This window comes from Triturus cristatus, chromosome 7, assembly GCF_964204655.1.
Source record: "Triturus cristatus chromosome 7, aTriCri1.1, whole genome shotgun sequence".
NCBI classification, from domain to species: Eukaryota; Metazoa; Chordata; class Amphibia; order Caudata; family Salamandridae; genus Triturus; species Triturus cristatus.
The window spans coordinates 159,000,505-159,020,324 of NC_140590.1; the positions used below are offsets into that span (position 1 = coordinate 159,000,505).

General features: G+C 45.6%; 1 protein-coding gene across 2 annotated transcripts in view; it reads left to right on the plus strand.

Moving 5' to 3' along the window:
• The window catches only part of LOC146809102 (retroviral integration site protein Fli-1 homolog), a 291,307-nt gene that overhangs the window by 260,148 nt on the left and 11,339 nt on the right, over positions 1 to 19,820 (plus strand). For both annotated transcript variants that reach the window (XM_085615905.1, XM_085615906.1), the window contains exons 6-7: positions 9,045 to 9,107; positions 18,996 to 19,055. In XM_085615905.1, the coding sequence (XP_085472031.1) occupies positions 9,045 to 9,107; positions 18,996 to 19,055 (123 nt within the window). The remainder of the gene's footprint in view (positions 1 to 9,044; positions 9,108 to 18,995; positions 19,056 to 19,820) is intronic.

Below are 19,820 nucleotides of genomic sequence, written 5' to 3' on the forward strand. Positions count from 1 at the left end.
AAAGGCGGCGGCGGCCATCTTCCACTGGGCACAGAAATGACGAGGAATAGAAAGAAGAGCAAGAAAGAGAATCCAGTTCCACAGAGCCTCGCCGCGCTGCAAAGATGTGAAACACACTGACGATACAGTCCAGTTAATTTGTTCACTCTCATTGTGCGTTTGGCCAAGACCTCACCTACTCGTGTGGCGAAGGACTGCTGTCTCTGCGGCTTGTCTCCCCCTGGTTGCTGCTCCCGCCATCCCATCGCGGCCGCAGCCCAGAGAGGGAACTACAACCCCCAGCAACCTCTGCGGCGGAAGTGGAAGCCGCCTGGGTACTTACGCGCCCGGAGGCGCTACAAACAGCTGCTGGGTCTCCGCCTCGCGGGACGCGCGCGGGCGGCGCCGGGCTGAGCCCGGGCAGAGGGCGGGCCGTCTACGGCCGTCAGAGGCCGGACGAGGCTGGGCTGGGCCACCCCCCCTTCATTCGGACTTATAAGTGAGTAGCGGTAATTGATATATTAATCTAAATCACTTCAGAACAATGGCTACTAGAAGGGCTATTAAAGCCACACCTGTTGGGATGGTAGCGGGGACACTGGACCATTTTATAACAAGGGCAGCCTCGGTACTGGAGCACGAAATCGAACTGACACAGCGCCGTTTATCGCAAGACCCGGTCTTCCTAAGAAGATCTTCTTTGGGAATTATTGCTCATGTCAGTCCACCTGCTCCTACCCAACCTAATCCAGCTATCAAGGAGCATCCAATTACCTCACTAAACACTGGGACCGGGACAGACGCCCGGGTTGAAGACCCCGCGCAACTATTATGTGGGCAGCCCATCAATACCACTATGGCCACAATTGAGTTGATCCCCAATAATGAAAAGGAGCTTGGGCCTAAGGAGGGCGCTATACCGAAGAAGAGGAAGGCCGTTACCTCGTCACGGGGAGGAAAACTGAAACATCCAAAAATTATGACCAAATCTCCTCCCCGGTCTACGGTCCCTACGGTTACTTTGGAGTCCTGCTCCCCTGGGACCCCAATAGATTCCCACGCCAAGAATGGCCCACTACCCGTAAATTCATGTTCATTGAATTTAGACTCATTGGTAGGCAAACTGAGCCTTGTTCTATCCTCTCTTTCCAGCCTGTGGAGCAAATGTTGCAACATTTAGATGTCAGACTTGGGAAAATGGAGGCATTATTTATGGAAAATATGGCCACTACAAAAGACTTACATGCCATACAAACACAAGCTAAAGTCCTAGACCATCCATCTAATGCTATAAACCCACAAACTGATACCATTGCTAAAGACCAACCTCTAAGGTCCAATATTCAGGGCTCAACAGTGGGCTCTCGTATTGCTGACTCTAATAATAGTTCCAATCTTGCGGATAAGGTCCATCTCATCCAACCGCTGTTACCGCCATCTCTACCAGACTCTGTTATTCCAGTGATGGTGCATGTTGCTGGAAACACTGACTCTCTAGTTCTACCATGCATTAACCTACCTCCCGATTGTGCTCCATATGTTGTCGTTCTAACGGAGGTTCCGGAATTACCAAGTAATAAATCGGAATCCTATGAGGAGTTTAGGAATAAGACTATGCATTGGCTAAACTCATACAGACCCTTGCCTAGTTTTATTTATAGTAAAATTTTGCATGTTAGAAGAGTGAGGTGGGTAGACTCCAGACTCAAAAACGTACGAGGAGACTGTATAATTATTAATTTTGAGGACTCCAGGGCAGTAGATCATATATGCAGTTGGCAACAATCAAGCTCTAATACAATGATTAAATCATGGAGGCTAGACTATTTTTATCCAACAGTTCATTCTTATTCCTTCCCCGAACACGGGGGGTCTGATTTGAGGCCACACCAAGAGGATCCCTGGCAGCTTGCACCCAGAAGTAGGGGTAGACAGCCTAGGGGGGAATTGATGGGTATCTCGTTACACAATCGATACAGCTGGCTTGATCAAGTTGACTGACTCTTTGTGTCGTCCTGTCGCCCCCTGCCCCACACAATTGATGCCCACAAAAATGATGACGTTTCTGTAACTACTAGAAATAAGCATCCAGAGGTGGTTAATGTTTCATCTAACCCCAGATTGTCCAAAGAGGTTGATGCAGTGCCCAATGCGAACTTGCTTACAATAATTAGGGAGTCTAGGGACGTCCGACCATCCCCTACGATTCCTAATTGCTCATTGGTGCCTCAATCTCAAAACATCGGTGCTCAGATTGATTCTATTCTACCTGATGTTGGGATATATGACTCTGCAGCTCCCCGCTATGAGGGCAATGTGGGAATTAAGTTTCCAAACTCTAAAGGCTCACTAAAAATTTTATCATGGAACATAGCAGGACTTGTTTCTAATTTAGATATCCCTGATTGGTACACTTTTGTGGATTCCCATGGGATCTGTCTTTTTCAGGAAACATGGGCTATGGCCCCCACTCATAGAGCAGGGTATGTAACCTATGCAGAACCTGCAGTTAAAGGTGTAAGGGGTAGACCGTCAGGGGGGTTGTGCACTTGGATAGGCATCCACCTTGGATTCACGTTGAAACGAGTGGAGACAAATAGCCCGGATCTCACGTGTGTCCTGATGTCACATAAGAAAACACCCAAGCTGGCCCTGATTAATATCTACTCGCGGCCTGTAAAACCTGGTGGCACCTCCGAAACACTGGATATGTTAACTGTGTTATTGCATAAATTGGGGGGTGACGTAGTATTGTTGATTGGGGTTCCTATAATGACCAAGGCTGAGGACGAGATCTGGTCAATCCCTCCCCCTATTGCTTACCCCGTTAAAAACTGGTCAGCCTTAGCTTTACAACTGACCTCCCTTTCCTTTACATTTTCCCTTAGAGCTTGTAATGGTCGTTTTAATAGTGACATTCCTGCTTACTTTACTTACAACGGCCTGGGGCACACATCAGTTATAGACTACTTTCTGGTGAGTCTGATACTTTGGCCAAACATTCTGGACTTTACCGTCTGCCGGCGCTCAGAAAGTGATCACAACCCTTTGATAACTGAGTTGAATTTCCAACTAATGTGCGGGGAGAGTGTTAAAACCAGTTCCCCCAGAAGTGATTTAAGGCTAGTACAAGGCGGGAGAAGAATTCGATGGGCAGCTGCAAAATCTTCTGCAGAAGTAATGCCAAATCTATATAGAAATGTAGTTCCCCTACTCGAAAAAACCAACCACGCCATTAGTGACCCTAATGCTACGGATATGACTGTATTTACTGCTATCCATAGTGAGAAAGTTTCCTTGTTAAAGGACATCTTTTATAAAGCCGGACCTATTAAAACCAAGCCATGTTTCGGTGGTAATCCCTGGTTTAACAAAGGATGTAGAGATGCCAAACTAGCACTACTATTGGCTCTTAAACAAGGAAATACACAACACATCATCCAGGTTAGACAAGCCTATAAGAAATTGATAAAAAATGCTAAATCCGAATGGGAGGCTGATCGTTGGGCTGCTATTTCATCTGCCCTCGCAGCAAAGGATGCAAGGTCTTTTTGGAACCTTGTCCACACTGGGAATCCAGAAGGAGGATCTGCAATTATTCCCAATATCTCAGAGGAAGCTTGGTCCTCCCACTTTAAAGACCTCTACTCTCTCTCTCCTTCCTGTACTCAGGTGGCTCCGCAGAGTCCTCTGGTTGTGATCCCTATTCTGCCTACGCAAAAAATTTCATTGGCCGAAGTAAAGATGGCAATACTTAGGATCCAGCCCAACAAAGCTCCGGGGCTCGATCGTATCCCAGGTGATCTATTTAGAGAAGAACCATCAGTTTGGGCCCCTTATCTTCTGGTTTTATTCAACGCAATCTTGGAGGGGCAACCTTTGCCTAGTACTTGGCTTGGGGCGGAGATCATCCCAATATATAAGAAGGGCTCTCCGCTCCAACCCTCAAATTATAGGCCGATTAGCCTCATCGATGTTACACAAAAAATTTACGCCAGGGTTTTGTTACAACGCTTGGAGAGCTGGTCTAGTGACAATAACATTCTGACGCCACTTCAGGCGGGATTTCGGGCGAAAACCTCAACAAATGATCAATTATTTCGGCTACAAGTGATATACTGGAAGCATGTGGCCTTGGAAGGGGGTAGTCTCTACCTCACTTTTGTCAATCTAAAATCTGCTTTCGACATGGTGGATAGAGAACAATTATGGTCCATCTTGCTATCAATGGGGGTTCCACCCTATTTATGCCACCAGCTCAAAATCTTACATGCTGGTACCTTTGCAAAGGTACGCTTCGGTAAACAAGGACAGTTAACTGGAGCCTTTCCGATTGAGAAAGGTGTGAGGCAGGGCTGTGTCCTTGCTCCCACCTTATTCTCTCTCTTTCTCAACGGGCTTATCGAAGACCTTATGGCCGTAAAAGATATAGACTCCCCCAAAATAGGCGCCCGTAAATTTCCCGCCTTAATGTTTGCGGATGACACGCTTCTGCTTTCAAAATCCCCAATGGGGATGCAGCGCGTGTTGGACCAATTCTCCAATTTCTGTTTAAAAAGAAACCTGGTGATTAACATTGACAAAACTAAGTACATGGCTTTTAATGCAAAAACTGTTAACTGCCCCCACCCAACAATGGGTGGTAGACCTCTTGAAAGGGTTTCAACATTTGAATATCTGGGTGTGACCTTAAATGATAAAATGTGTTGGGGTCCTCAAGTGGCAAAGTCTAATTTAAGACTAACACAAGTAGCAGGGGGCATTCTCAAAGTACAGAAGAGTTGTACACTAAAAATAGTTAGTGCCCCGCTTGAAATTTTCAAAGTGAAAGCTAGGGCCTCCTCTCTCTACGGGGCAGAACTCTGGGGTCATACACAAATAAGTATCCTATCTATAACCGAAAACAACTTTCTTAGACAATTATTGGACCTCCCTAAAAGCACCCCTCTACTCCCACTAAGACTTGATCTTAATGTTTGTCCAATTGCAGACGCTATTGCCATTCGACCGCTACTTTACTGGAAGCGTCTCTGGAGCACACCGGAGTTGGTGAGCTACAGGGAGGAACTCCAAATTGTCATGGCTTCTATTGGTTCCGGAAGGATCCCCTGGCTAGCCTTTGTAAAACAGTCACTTATTTCGAATGGCTTTGAGGAACTCTGGTTTAATCCTGAAGCTTCCTGCACAGCTATTCCAAAGAAGTTTCTGAATAGTGTGGTCAGGGAAAATAACCTAAGTAACCATTTTCGCTCAGTAAAATCCTCAAGCTTAACTGATAATTTTCTGGATGTAAAATCCATTTATAGCTTTGAGCCTGCGATTGATTCAATTCAACCAACACTAGCCAAGAAACTGTATTTACAGTTTAGATATGGCACACTGCCATTCTACTCCGTATCTGATAGGTGGAAGGGGGGAGTTGTACGACCCTGCCCTGGCTGCACTATTGAGGATGAAACCCCTGTCCATGTAATTCTATTCTGTCCTGCTTATGCTTATATCAGGAAGCCATGGATAATACAGTTGTGTAAGAACCTGGGCATAAAACATTATTTGGCCTTTTTTAGGATACTAAAAACAGACACCAATCCACTAATTGTCTGTACAGTAGCCAAATTCCTACACTCAATGTGGATTGCTCGAAGGAATTTGATCAATAATGTTATTTTAACTTAAGACTAGCCAAATTGAATTTAAGAGAGCAAGAAATACTTCTAGTTTTATAGGATTGTATTGCTATGATATCTTTTAAAAATAATGGAATTATTTATATTTTTAAAGGATCAATTGTTTTTAAACTACGTAAATGTTGTGCAACTGCTATCATGTAACAAATTGTTTGTTTTTTCGTTTTGTTTATTTTCTGTCATGTGCTTTTATGGTAAATTCAACCGCAATAAAGCTATTTGAATTGAATTGAAATCAAGGCATGAAACTGACCGAAGTGGGTAGGTGTCAACGGGTCGACCGGCGAGCCCGATTTGATTTTCAAACAGAGGGACTCAAAAACAGTGGAGGACAATAAGGGAAAAGATGACATATCATTGCCCACCAAGCGTCCAATATCCCCTGGCCCATCCACAGGATCAGAAAAGACTGTGGTCAGAGGAAGGCTTTTATATATCATCTCCACTTTGTTAAAAAATTAGCTGGCCAGATCATTACACTGACGATTCGAAGAAATCGGTGAATCTCCTGCTGCACCCGAGCTCTTCATACCCTTGAGCAGGGAGAATATTGTCTTAGTTGGTGCTTACCGAAATTTTTTCGGCAATAAACTCCACCCGTGCTCTCCGGATTAGTTTATGATAGTGCTTGATTGACACTCGATATTTGCTTTTAGCTCCCGGATCATACGAGCATCACCAAGAACGCTCAAGCTGCTTACAATGTTTTTTTGGCTTTGGTCAACGAATTATTGATCCAGGGGTTAGACTGCCCTCGAATGTTACCACTGACTTTAGCCGGAATGCAGCTTTCCAACTCTAGCATCAGCCAGTCATGGAAGCGCATATTTGCAACCTCCATATCCGGTGGCAACTGAGGACTATGGCTGGACAAGAGATCCGAAAAAAGACTAATGTCCAGCTTGTGCCAGGGACGCTTTAAAACTGGAGCAGAATGGTTCAGAACCGGCTTACCCTGCCACCGTAATGAGAAAGACACCAAAAAGTGATCAGTCCAAACCTGCGGAACAGGTGACCGAACCTTTAGCGAGATTAGGTTAGAGAATATGGGGTCCAGTAAGTGCCCAGCAACATGAGTACACTCGGGGACACACTGAGCCAGCTGATAAGCCTCTAAATCTGCCAAAAATCTGGCAATCTCCCCTTTCCCACTATTCTGAAGATGAAGATTAAGGTCGCCTAAGATAGTAAAATTTGCTGCTCTGCTTGCATATAACATGACTTTATTCAATAAATCTTCCCTAAACGCACTAGATGGTCCTGGGGGGCGCTAAATAAGGAGGCCGGTAATGGTAAAATTATAATTCAGCATGATTTTATAAAGGGTACTTTCACAGTCAGCTATATTCTCCTTAATAAAGCTACAGGAGTATGTGTCCTTGATAATAACTGCAATACTGCCCCCTCTATTTCCCACTCTATTAACACTCTTCATCACAAAACCTTGATGGAAGAGTGAGCCAGGACTCTGTAACAGAGCCCTGTGTAAGCCACGTCTCCGTCAAAAACAAGACATCTGGGGATTCCTCAACTAAAAGGTCATAGACCTCGGCCTGCTGTTTCACTAACGACCGGCAGTTCAGACTTCAAAACTTAAAATCCGTGTAATCAGGAGGGCGTAAGACAGACTCCTTCAATTGAAGTTGAAACGAGTTGAGAAGAGCCGTCCAGGTAAACCCAGGATGAAGTGGGGCATTTAATCTCCAGCGCCATTAGCTCGGCGTACGAATACCTTAATGGATCAGCCAAGAAATGGACAGGGGTTCTGGCGTCTGCTTTAAGTATGCCTCTGTCTGTTCACGTATGTCTCCATTTCTTCATGTATGCTTCTATCTGTTCAAGTATGTCTCTATCTTTTCAAGTTTCCTTCCATCTGTTTATTAATGTCTCTATTTGTTCAAGTATGCCTCCATCTGTTTGTGTATGCATCCATCGGTTCAAGTATGAATCTATCTGTTCAAGTATGCCTCCATATGTTCAAGTATGCCTCCATCTGTTCAAGTATGCCTCTATCTGTTCAAGTATACCTCCATCTGTTCATGTATGTGCCTATCTGTTCATGTATTCCTCGATCTGTTCATGTATCCCTCTATCTGTTCATGTATGCCTCTATCTGTTCAAGTATGCCCCTCCATCTGTTCATGTAGGCCTCTATCTGTTCATGTATGCCTCTTTCTGTTCAAGTATACCTTTATCTGTTCAAGTTTACCTCTATGTGGTCATGCATGCCTTTATCTGTTCAAGTATGCCTCAATTTTTTCAAGTATGCCTCCATCTGTTCAAGTTTGCCTCCCTCTGTCCATGTATGTGTCTATCTGTTCATGTATTCCTTTATCTGTTCATGTATTCCTCTATCGGTTCATGTGCGCCTCTTTCTGTTCATGTATGCCTCTATCTGTTCAAGTAAGTCTCTATCTGTTCACGTATGTGTCTATCTGTTCATGTATTCCTCTATCTGGTCAAGAATGTCTCTATCTGTTCACATATGCCTCCATTTCTTCATGTATGCCTCTATCTGTTCAATTTTCTCTGTTAATGTATGTCTCTATCTGTTCAAGTATGCCTCCATCTGTTCGTGTATGCCTCTATCTGTTCAAGTATGCCTCTATCTGTTCAAGTATGCCTCCATCTGTTCAAGTATGTCTCTATCTGTTCAAGCATGCCTCTATCTGTTCAAGTATGCTTCCATGTGTTCAAGTATGTCTCTGTCTGTTCAAGTATGCCTCCATCTGTTCAAGTATGTCTCTGTCTGTTCAAGTATGCCACTATCTGTTCAAGTATGTCTCTATCTGTGCAAGTATGCCTCCATCTGTTCAAGTATGCCTTCTATCGGTTGAAGTATACCTCTATCTGTTCATGTGTGCCTTCATCTGTTCAAGTATACCTCTATCTGTTCATGTCTCCACTATCTGTTCAAGTAAGTCTCTGCAAGTTCAAGTTTGCCTCAATCTGTTCAAGTATGTGTCTTCCTGTTCAAGTATACCTCCATTTGTTCATGTATGTGTCTTTCTATTCAAGTATGCCTCTATCTGTTCATGCATGCCTCCATCTGTTCAAGTATGCCTCTATTTGTTCATGCATGTCTCCATCTGTTCAAGTATGCCTCTATCTGTTTGTGTTTCTCTATCTGTTCAATTATGCCTGTCTGTTCAAGTATGCCTCCATCTGTTCAAGTATGCCTCTATCTGTTCATGTCTCCGCTCTCTGTTCAAGTGAGCCTCTATCTTCTGCAGTCTATAGTTACAAGGATATCATAGTCTGCCCAGGTCCATCCTTTAATGAGTGCTGTAATGATGAAGATAATAAATTAAAGCATTGCAAGGCGGAAAAGGGGTAGCTTTGTGTCTGAGATATTTCTTTTTACTTAAAACTCCACAGAGTCCACATATGAAGAGGTTCGGAGAGCCAGCTGGAGCGGAACTCCCACTGCTGCCCCAAAAGGTGCTATCCGTTTACCTCATGGTTATTTACCCACCTAACACATGCCCTCATTTAATGGTGATAAGAAGCTGTGATTTAGCATTATTATAAACCCTGTCCATCCATTGTGTGCATCAGTGACCCACATGTTGTACATGCAGCATGTGCTGATGTCCATACAGGGGTACAATGTAGAAAGTATCCAGTTGGCTATGGCGTAAATCTAGACTAAACTAGATTAAGACTCATGGAATTTCCTCTTAGTATTTTTTCCTAGCTTTTAAAGACTGAACACATTGAGAGAGTGACCATACTAGCGTTTCTTTGTAAACACATCCAGCAGGATATATTTCAATATTCTTATCTTTACACCTTTAAATGGCAAAACACAGGAAAGCTCATGGAGGTCCCACTGGACAGGATGCATCCAGGATGTGGGTGGTGCTATATGGATATTCTTAGCCGATGCAGCCATTTTGATAACAAATGAGATGATAAGGAGAACAAATGGAGTTCTATCAGGAGGGTCATGATGTGATGATATTTCTACCAGCGCTGTGTACGAGTAGGATGCCCTTAAATAACACCATCCAGATGCAAGAGTACAAGGGCATGAATAACAGTTTTGAAGTTGCTTTCACTTAGACAAGAGAGTTGGTACTGGCCGTCTTTATATTGTTTTTGGCACTACGTTCCTTGAGGGTGAGACTGGTGTCCAAGTTAAATGCAAGTGATGTGGCATTCGTTGAAAGTTGTGGTTCAAAGCTGTCAAAGTTCTTGTTATTTAGATAGATTTGTACAATTTCTTGTTTGTTGTTCTTAGCAAATAATAATTTTGTCCTGGTTGGGTTGACCCTCAGGTAGTCGCTGGACATCCAGGTCTAGATGAGGTGCAGGCAGTGTTTAGACAATGGATGTTTAGATGAGACTTTCAGGTAGAGTTGTGCATCGTCAATATGTTGGTGAATTCTGATACTGTTATCTATGAGTAGAGTCCTAAGGGGCTCCGTGTAGAGGTTGAAGATGACAGGAGACAGAGTGGAATCCTGGGGATGCTGCAGGTGTAAGCAATCTTTTGGGACCTGCAGGTGTCCTTGTGAACAAATAGTGTCAATTAGTAAAGTAAGAGGACTACCTTGCAAGACTCCATGTTGTGGAAGAGGGATGGGCGGCTGACTGGGTCAAAGGCAGTTAAGAGGTCCTGCAATATCAGGAGACAGGGGTCATCTTTATCTATGGTCAGGAGAGTGTTGTCTATGGTGTGTAATGTAGTGGTCTCTGTGCTGCAGTGAGATCTGAAGCCACAGTGGTAGTCATGCAGCAGATGGTTAGTATTGGAGTGGAGAGGAGCCTGCATTTTCAATAATCTTGGCTATGAATGGTAGGTGAGTGATGGGCTAAAAGATGGTGAGGTCATCATGGTCCAATGTATGTTTCATTAGGTTGGGAGAAACTGGCCAGTCTTGAAAGCTCCTGGGAAAATGACTTAAGGTGGGGGGGGGGCGGTGTTGACAATGGTGAGGAGGGTTGAAACAGCTTGGCCAGAGTGACCTCTGATGAAGGACAAGAGTAACACATCATCTTCTTGGGAAGTCGCTTTGAGGGTGTTGAATTTGTTGGTATGATTTGAGAGAGTCAGGGCTTTGATAGATGACCAGGTTGGGATTCTGTGAGAAGGATCCTTTTTATTTTTTCACTAAAAAAGAGGGTGATGGCAATGAACTTGTCTGTAAAGTGTGGGATAGATGGGTCAGGCTGGCTGTAGATGCAGTGCTTGATGGTCTTGAAATGGGTTCTGCTACTGTTGGTATAGTACTTTACTTTCACTTATGCGATGCGATTTCTGCATGCTGCCTGGATGGACTGCAGTATCATGATGTCAACACTATTACTTTTTTTGTTCTATTTTCTTTCCTGGGTGCAAATTGATTATTTATTGTTAGTGAAGCCTTTAGAGTACCTGGGTGCTGACGGTTTTGTACAACAAAAAATGAAAGGACACTGTTCCAACAATAGGGTGCAAACAGACACCCTTGTGCTTAAAGATAAAAAAAAAGGGGGAAAGATTCTAGGTTAAATGGACCCACCAAATGAGGGGAAGAACGTGTCTTGCCTATTGTTGCCCTCACACACCCCAAGAGGTGTCATGCTTCATCATCGGGCAGTTGCTCCTCGTTGGGCCGGCGCTGCAATCCCCAACAGGTCCCCCGAAGGGTCACTTTGGCGGTGATCTTTTGAGACATGCCGGATGGTGCACGTGGGTATGTGAGGTGTGGGTCCAAAAATGAGGGTAGCAATGTGCGTGCATCGTGATTTAAAACTGACCAAGGGTGGCCAGAAAAAGTTGTAGTGTATAGCAACACCCTTGTCAGAATAAAAACTCATAAATCGAGTATAATCCCAAGGGGCACATTTGTGCCTCGGTATCATAGACATGGTCAACATGTTTCACGCCTCTGTTGCCATAAACGGTCGTTGGCGCTTCTTCAGGACCAGGATTGAAAAGTGTGGTGAAGTGCACGTGAAGAAATATTAAAAGAAAAATACCCATAATACATGTCAGGGCGGGTCATTGTACTGCTCCTGATCACAACCTGAGTGAAATGGCGGCCGGAGTCCAGAGAGACATATGGGGGCCTGACAGAAGTTGCGAACGTGCTCCAGGCGCTCATCGTGAGGCGGGGGTTGCTGTGGCCTGAGTGGGGGGCTCGAGGTGCCTCTGCGGACTGCAGCGAGGCACCGATGGTGATCATCCTTGATCGGTGCCTTCGATAGTGAGGGGAGAGGCTCCGTCACTGTCCGCGCTGACGGGGAGGGCGTGTCTTGCCTCCGGCGCTGAGGGCGCTGCGACTGCTGGTGTGAGTGGAGCGTTTGTGGCCCCTTTGATCTGCTGGCCTGGATAGTGACTGTGGGTGAGTGCAGGCTTGCAGGCGGTGCTCTCTTGCTACCTCTGCGTACCGACGGTTTTGACCTGCTTGTTTCCGCTGGAGTGTATATGTTCATGCAGTTTTCCCCAAAAACATTTGAAGTAGTTTAGAAGGGTGTTACCATCGGAAGTGGCGTGGGCGTGGGCAGGGCATAGTTCATGTATGAGGATGTCAATGGAGAAGTCTTTAGAGAATTGGAAAGTTTTGTCTTCTCTTTTGGGTTGACCTCGGTTTGTTAGTGGGATGCTGACCAGGGAGCAGGAATGGCAAGGTGTTCAGTTCAGTGCACGGTTATAAGTGGTTTACACTGGATTGTTGGTGATGGTGAAAAGATAAGGTTGAGAATGTGGCCTTTAAAGTGTGTTGACTGGGTGACGTCGTGTACCATGTTGAGTGTATCAATGAGGTCGAGGAGAGTGTTGTTTTAATCTTGTGATGTTTGGGGAGGTTAGTGTCACTCAAAAGGGTGGTGTAGGAGTGTTTTGGATGGATGGCGTGGTGAGATCCAAGAATTAATCAAAGAAGTACTTGTTCTGCTTGAGCAGCATGTAAATGAGATAGAAAGTGGTGGTCTGAATTGCAGAAAGTGTCAAGTGGCATGGCAGCAGGTCCAATATGCACACTATGGATGCTGTGGCACTGCAGCACAAGCATTAATGAGCATGAGATGGAATGTGTATTCAGTATTCTGAGGGTGTTTTGTAGTTAGTGGGATATGCACGAGATTGGGTCTGTGTAGTGAGGTGAGTTATGGTGTTGTTTTAGTCTGGATATCATTGCGGGGATTGGAAGTAGGTGGTGCTGGGTGAGACACATGATTTTATTTCACCTCGTGGGTTTCAGTGGAACAGGAGTTCTGGCCCAAGGATCTTCATAGCCCTAACAGTCCCAAAGGACAATGCTCTGGGTAAACGGAACTGTTTTTTTTCTCTCTACTGGATGGCCATTTAGATACACCTTACCTAGAACATGCCCTTTTTACCTCTCTTCCAACCTTGGGATAATGTATTGCATGGTCTCTGGTATGTGGGCACCCTCACCCATTTCACAATCCACCGAAGAGCTTCCGTGAGACATTTTGCATGAGACGGCAGTCCCCAGAGTTCTTTGTGCAATGCCAGCAGACAGTCAGTGAGAGAACACATGTCCATAGACCCGAACAGAAGCCTGGAGCTAAAATATAGAAACGTATTTGCATAGATAGGACCCCAGGAGACCAGGCCACTTTGAGGCAACTCTTTTTTATGGAGATCTGAGTAGAATCCATCGGTCATAGGCTTAACTCATCCTAAACTATGTAGAGGCTGCTTGTCACTGCTGCAGGGCTCTGCACAGAACCTACAGCCCACATGTTCACATCCTCTTGAGACCTCCTGCTTTTAGCTAAGATGCTCATGTATCCTGCTGGCCACAAGCTCATATTCTGGTAACTAGTTGGATGGGTCAGGAGCTGGCAGCAAACATCTTCGATTATCCAGCAAAGCATAAGTGCGGATTTTTGGGAGGAAGCGCCCAAACTTTCATTCTTCTCAGGTAAATCACGTGAGTATCTGTTACTTGGAGCAATGAAGAATCCAGAGGCTTTGATAAGAGTTTGAAGTAGGTTTATTCCAAGGGTACAAAGTCAGCACAGAGGCCCATATAACAGCATCTCCCATCATCAGCAACCAGAATTCAACTGATCACCCTGGAGCTTCAAGAGCTCTAACATCCTGGTCTCCCAGGCAGCCAAGGCTAGAAATAAAACAAGACTTTACAAGGTTATTATCAACTAATGCAGTTATTGAGTCAGTTATCAAGCAACAGCATTTATTAAGCGTCATGCATCATTTGGTATGTAATAAGGAATATACAAAAGGCCATATTAGTTTAATTATGCACGCACCTGCACTGCATACATTGCATATATATATGCGTGTGTGTGTATTTAATTATTTTCAGATTTATATAGTGCAAACCAAACCAAATGCATAGCAGAGTTCTTTACATTAGTGCAGGTTACATAGGCATCTTTCCACATATATTGTGCAGTGCATAGGCACGTTCTTTTCCGTGCCTATATTTAAAACAAAATGCAACCTATCCTGCGGCAGGCCAGTTCTGCTGTTTCTATCTGTTCTTCTGAGATCACCGCACACATTTTCTTTACAAACCGTCTGTATGTTTTAGAGACCTTGAAAGACGAGGCCTCTTCCCAAAGGGTTTACCTCCTGGCCCACTTGTGTGCGGAGTGAATATGTGTCTCCCTGATGGTCTGCTGAGTCTGCAGGGAAGATGTCAAGGTACCCATCCAGCTGTCCTGACATCTACTTCAGGCTACAACTTTTGTCAAATGGCATTGATGTAATATCTTTAATAGAAAGTCGCCTGGGGCCCATTTGTTTCTTTTCTGTCATCTATCATGGAGGGAGAGGTAGTAGCTCGCCGAAAGGCTTAGTGTTAAAATGAAGAATGATGCGCAGGCAAGTCTTGTAGGAAAGGTAGTAGATTTATTCTTAAGATCACTTCTTGGTTACAGGTTACAGGATGTTGGTCTGATCCATTAAAGTGCCCCACCAGAAGCAGCCTCCTCGCTGCTCAGCCCTTCCACACCAACTGATTCTCCCTTCAATACAAACACACTCAACATTCTATATGACCTCATCATAGGCAGAGCAGCAAGGCAGAGAACCTCTGTAGGGAGAGTGCATTGGTTAATTAGTACATTACAACACTTAGCTACGGGTTTTTCTATATTTTAAGCTATTTTAAGAGGAATCTGTGTTGCACTCTGTTTTTATTTTTCGAACCACCTAAATAATTTTAAATATTGTATAGTGTACCTGTTTTTAAGGAGGCTCGTAGGGGGCGTCCTGGGCTGTTTTAACTGTTCCTGGGTCCTGACAACGAGTCCCTGGTCTGCCACGGCTTTTCCTTGCCGATTGAATGGAGGGAAGTGACATCGCCCAATAACCTGCTCACTTCCGGGTCCGGCACCTTTATTTAAGACACATGGGTGCCCGGACGTGCAGCGGACGCACGCAGCGGGCGCGCCATCGGCACGCCAAAGGCAAGCCTGTCTGCGCCCGTCCGCGGCCGGACCGCTGCTAGCGCAAGCCATATTGCCCTATCGCCCATGGGTTTGGTGATCCGCTGGTCCAGGGAAGCCTTACTGCTGCACAAGGGAAAGGCTTGCCTCAGGGCCCACGCCATCAACCTTGCCACTGATATGCGTGCAGGTCCCTGTAAGGACTGCACGTGGGTGCCTGGGGAGCACATGGGGCTTGCTAGGAGTAACGATGCCAGAGCAATCCAAAAGAAGGGTAGTCAAGCAGGGAGGATTAAGGCATGCTTGATCAACTGCAGGTCATTGCCGAAGCACGCCGAAGATATATGGCTGTCACTAACAAACAAGGCTTGGGATGCCATGTTTCTAACAGAAACTTGGCTTAATGCTGACTCAGTTGCAGCAGTGGCCCTGGCCACCCCTCTCGGTTTTAAAATGTGTTGCGCCAATAGGGAGAGTAGGAAAAGAGGCGGAGGGGTAGCTATTATTTTTAAGGACTCCTGGCTCCTAGCCTTTTCAGCTCCCCTTAATTTGGAGGGGATAGAGGGTCTTAACTTTTGCTTCCAAATAGACCCTTCCTTCTACCTCCTTTTCAGGCATTCTCATCTATAGACCCCCAGATTGTGCACCTAACTTAACCCCTTCCATGCTTATGACGAGCCCAGCTTGTCATGAGGCACAGTGGAGCTGTGCTCATGACGAGCTGGGCTCGTCATAACGGCAGCGGCACTCCTATGCGCAATTGATTCCCTGCCTGTGCGGGAGAATCAATCAGTGGGCGGAGTCGTGATGAGCCCAGCTCGTCATGAGCACAGCTCCACTGTGCCTCATGACGAGCTGGGCTCGTCACGAGCACCGTGGCGCCGCCCTCTCAGCCCGCGGCGAAGGGGTTAATACACGAGCTCTGCAATTACATTGGTCAGAAATCGTTATAATACTCAAATTTTACTGTTAGGGAATTTCAATTTACATGTAAATGACCCGACCTGCACGCTGGCAGCTCAGCTAGGGCTATCCCTATGGGGTGCCAATCTAAAACAACATGTTACTTCCCCCACACATAAGGCAGGACACGCTCTGGACCTTGTGTTCTCCAACTTGGGGTCTCTGTGCACTATGACCCCCATCAAATTGGTCTGGTCGGACCACTGTCTGAATCCTTTCTTCTTTAGGGTGGATAAGCCCTGCCAGAGGAGGGGCAATCAAGCCTATATTAAGAGAAGTTGGAAAAATCAGACAGCAGCATCCTTGGATCCCATCCTCCAAGCCAGTCAACCCACACTCTCAGCCGATCCTAATGTGGATGCCCTGGCTTTAAATCTGTGGATCTCGACAGCTGTCGAATCCGTGACTCTGGCCAGGCCCGCCAGATCTGCGAGGCTCTCTCCCTCTGCCCCCTGGTTTTCAGAATCACTCAGATCTGCAAAAAATAGTTGTAAACGGTTGGAACGGCAGTGGAGGGCTAACTAGTGAGAGGTGGCCAAGTGTACTTATAGAAACGCACTAAAAGATTTTCACAACCTGATAAGGGTTGTTAGGAGGGACTACCTAGCTAGCTCCATCTACAAGGTGGCTAACTCTACCAAGGAGGTATTTAAGGTACTCAACTCCTTTCTTAAACCTATAGCTATAGAGATGGATGTGCAGCACTCTCTCCCTCTGTGCGACAGTCTTCCCGTCTTTTTTTTGACAGTAAAATACAAAACGTGTATAAGTCATTTTCTCCAACTCTGGAGACAGAGAATTCGGACAGTAGAGGAAGTAGCACCCATGAGCGGTCATTTACTGATTTTATTCCTATTTCCCAGCAGGATGTGCTGGCAGAAATCTTGCGATGTAAGTCAGGGGCACCGGATGACCTTTGCCCTCCCAAATTGTGGAAAGTGATGGCACACTCCCTAAAACACATACTGACGCACATATGGAACTCATCTCTTGCGTCGGGCACTGTTCCTGAAATCTGGAAACATGCCACGCACCTTCCCCTGAGAAAAAAATCAAATGGAGAGCCAGGGGATTTGAACAACTACAGGCCTAGCTCGCTGCTAAAAGCACCAGCCAAGATGATGGAAAAATTGGTGCAAAGACATCTGTCAAGCTTTATCGAGAGTAAGGGCATCCTACACTATACCCAATCGGGCTTTCGATCTGGCTTCAGTACCGAGAAGGCCCTTTTGGAGGTGGTAGAGTTTGTGAGAATGGCGGTAGATTCGGGGGCATCCGCGATGCTGGTGCTCTTGGATCTTTCCGCGGCATTTGACACCGTCGACCACACCTCGCTGTTAAGAAGACTTCAGGAGATGGGCATTGGGGGCATGGCACTGGGCTGGCTTAACTCCTTCCTGAACAATCGCTCACAGAAGGTTGCGTTGCAACCCTTAGCGTCTAAACATAAACGGCTTTGGTGTGGAGTCCCTCAGGGGTCAGCACTGAGCCCACTCCTGTTTAATTTGACCTGGCTCCACTGTTCTCATTGACAGCCAACTGGGGGGTCAAGGTGATTTCATACGCCGATGACCCCAGCTGGTCTTCACTTTTAAAGAGCGGACTGAGGATGCCTTTATGAGCTTCAGGGGCTGCCTGAGGGATATAGCGTTGTGGATGAACGCAGGAAAGACAGAGGTGATGTTCTTTGGGAAAGAGCCACCTCCAGAATCAGCTCTATGGTGGCCACTGGAAATGGGACCTCCCCTGCAGACTGCGTAAACAATCTGGGGGTGAAATGACAGGCCGATCGTTCATTTTTGGCACAGACATGGCAGGTTTCAGCTACCTGTTTCTGTGAACTGAGAAACTTGCAGAAAGTCTTGCATCTGATGCCAGAAGTATGCTGAAAAACCATAGTGCACGCCGAAGTAACATCCAGATTGGACTATGCAAATTGCCTGTATCTTGGCCTACCAAAGTACCTAATCCAGCGTCTTCAGATGGTACAAAATGCGGCTGCGAGACTGATTAGGCGAGTTCCTTTCCGCGAACATGTCTCTCCGCATTTAAAGGAGCTCCACTGGTTACCAGTGGCCAAGAGAATCAAGTTCAAGGCCTTGACACTTGCATTCCGAGCGACACATGGTAAATGCCCCAGCTACCTAAAACAAAGACTATGCAGTTACAAGCAGTCTAGATCTCTAAGATCTAATTTGCAAAAGCTTCTCTGTAGACCTCACTTTAAGAAGGCTCGCTTGGGGGGAAGATCCTTCTCGGTTGGGGCAACAAAACTTTGGAACTCCCTGCCAAGTGATCTTCGCAACATTGACCTCTTTTTAGGAAACAGGTCCTAGGGCTGAATAATTGGGCCGGTGGTTTGGCCATCCGGGTTGCCATCCACGCACTACTGATCGCATTAGCGCCGGGACACCTCTGTTTGAGGTAGCTGTCGTGCTCGATAAGGGTCTGTATTATTATTATTATCTGTTTTGCTGAAAATTGTTTGTCTGAAGTCCTCAGGGATTGGCTGAAAGCTGAGCAACAAGAGCACAAATCCATAGGGCCAGATTCTGCAGATAAAGCAAGTTCACTCAGGTCTGAATCCAGAAGGATGTCAACTCTAACCATGGATAGTTTATAGCTTCAACTTCTTTGAAAAGCACGTTACTCAGCGACGATACATGTGTTGCCACCGGTTGCAAACAATAATGCAAATTGTGAATGTGGTGTTAAAGATTAAAGTCAGACTGATTATCACACACTAAACGCATCATCACCTCTTATAAAAGAATGTGTCTACTGTTCTTCACACCATACTGTTCGCAACACTCCTCAGTTTTAAAGCACCCAATGTTCAAAGAAGCAGAGATGCTACAGACCTCGTCCTATGTAAAAACAGCAGAATTTAGAGCTTTTTGGCCAACTAGATTGAACTATTCACTCCAGTGCATTCCGTAGGCACGCCATGTATTTATAGTAATGCTTATTTTCATTTTGTTTTGGATACAGGTTCTCCTCCTCATGTTCCAAACGTGAACAGGACAGCTGAGCCGGCCAGAGCGATGCAAGGTGTGTTTTAGCAGCTGAGCCTGGGGGGTGCTGAGCCCCGGGCTCACGTGCAGTCTGTGCGCACTCTACAAGCTGATGAGTGCCTTGAGCTCTTCACTACAGGGCGGTGTGCAAGGGGCTCAGAAAACACGAGGGGGGCACCAGGAATGGAGAGACCGCCATGGATACTAATCCTAAAATATAAAGAAGAGGGAGGCAGCAAGGGCTGGCTTTCAAGTAGACTTCTAATGACTGGGACATCTTGTCTGGAAGGGAGGTCTAACAGAGGCCACATTCTGCCCCTTTGGCTTTCCATTAAGAAGGTCATTTTAAGGTGACGGGGTGTGGAATATGGACCCATGAAGTCTACCTCCGAGGAAAACCTCTCAGCGGGTCAATGTGTGGGGGTACCAGATATCTGACTTTATGGAAAGTCGGATTCATAAAATAATTATAAAGATGATATTGTGCAATGGATGAGCAATGAGGTAACACAGGCCTAAATAGCCCGTATACATATGTTTTACTAAACGTATAATAATCTTAATTCGATCTTCAAAAAGGAGATCATACTAAACATATTTTAGTCTATGAGTTTAAAGAAGTCTCGTGTGAAGATATAAATTTAGTGATAACTGATGCTGGTGGCAAATTGCCAGAAGATGAGAGCATGGCTGTCCGACAAACTTACCAAACCTTCTGCACGGCTGACCTTTATTTAACAACCAATGGCTGTGCATGCGACAAGAGGTTTATAGGACACATTCAATGTGAGTAAGGTTGAAA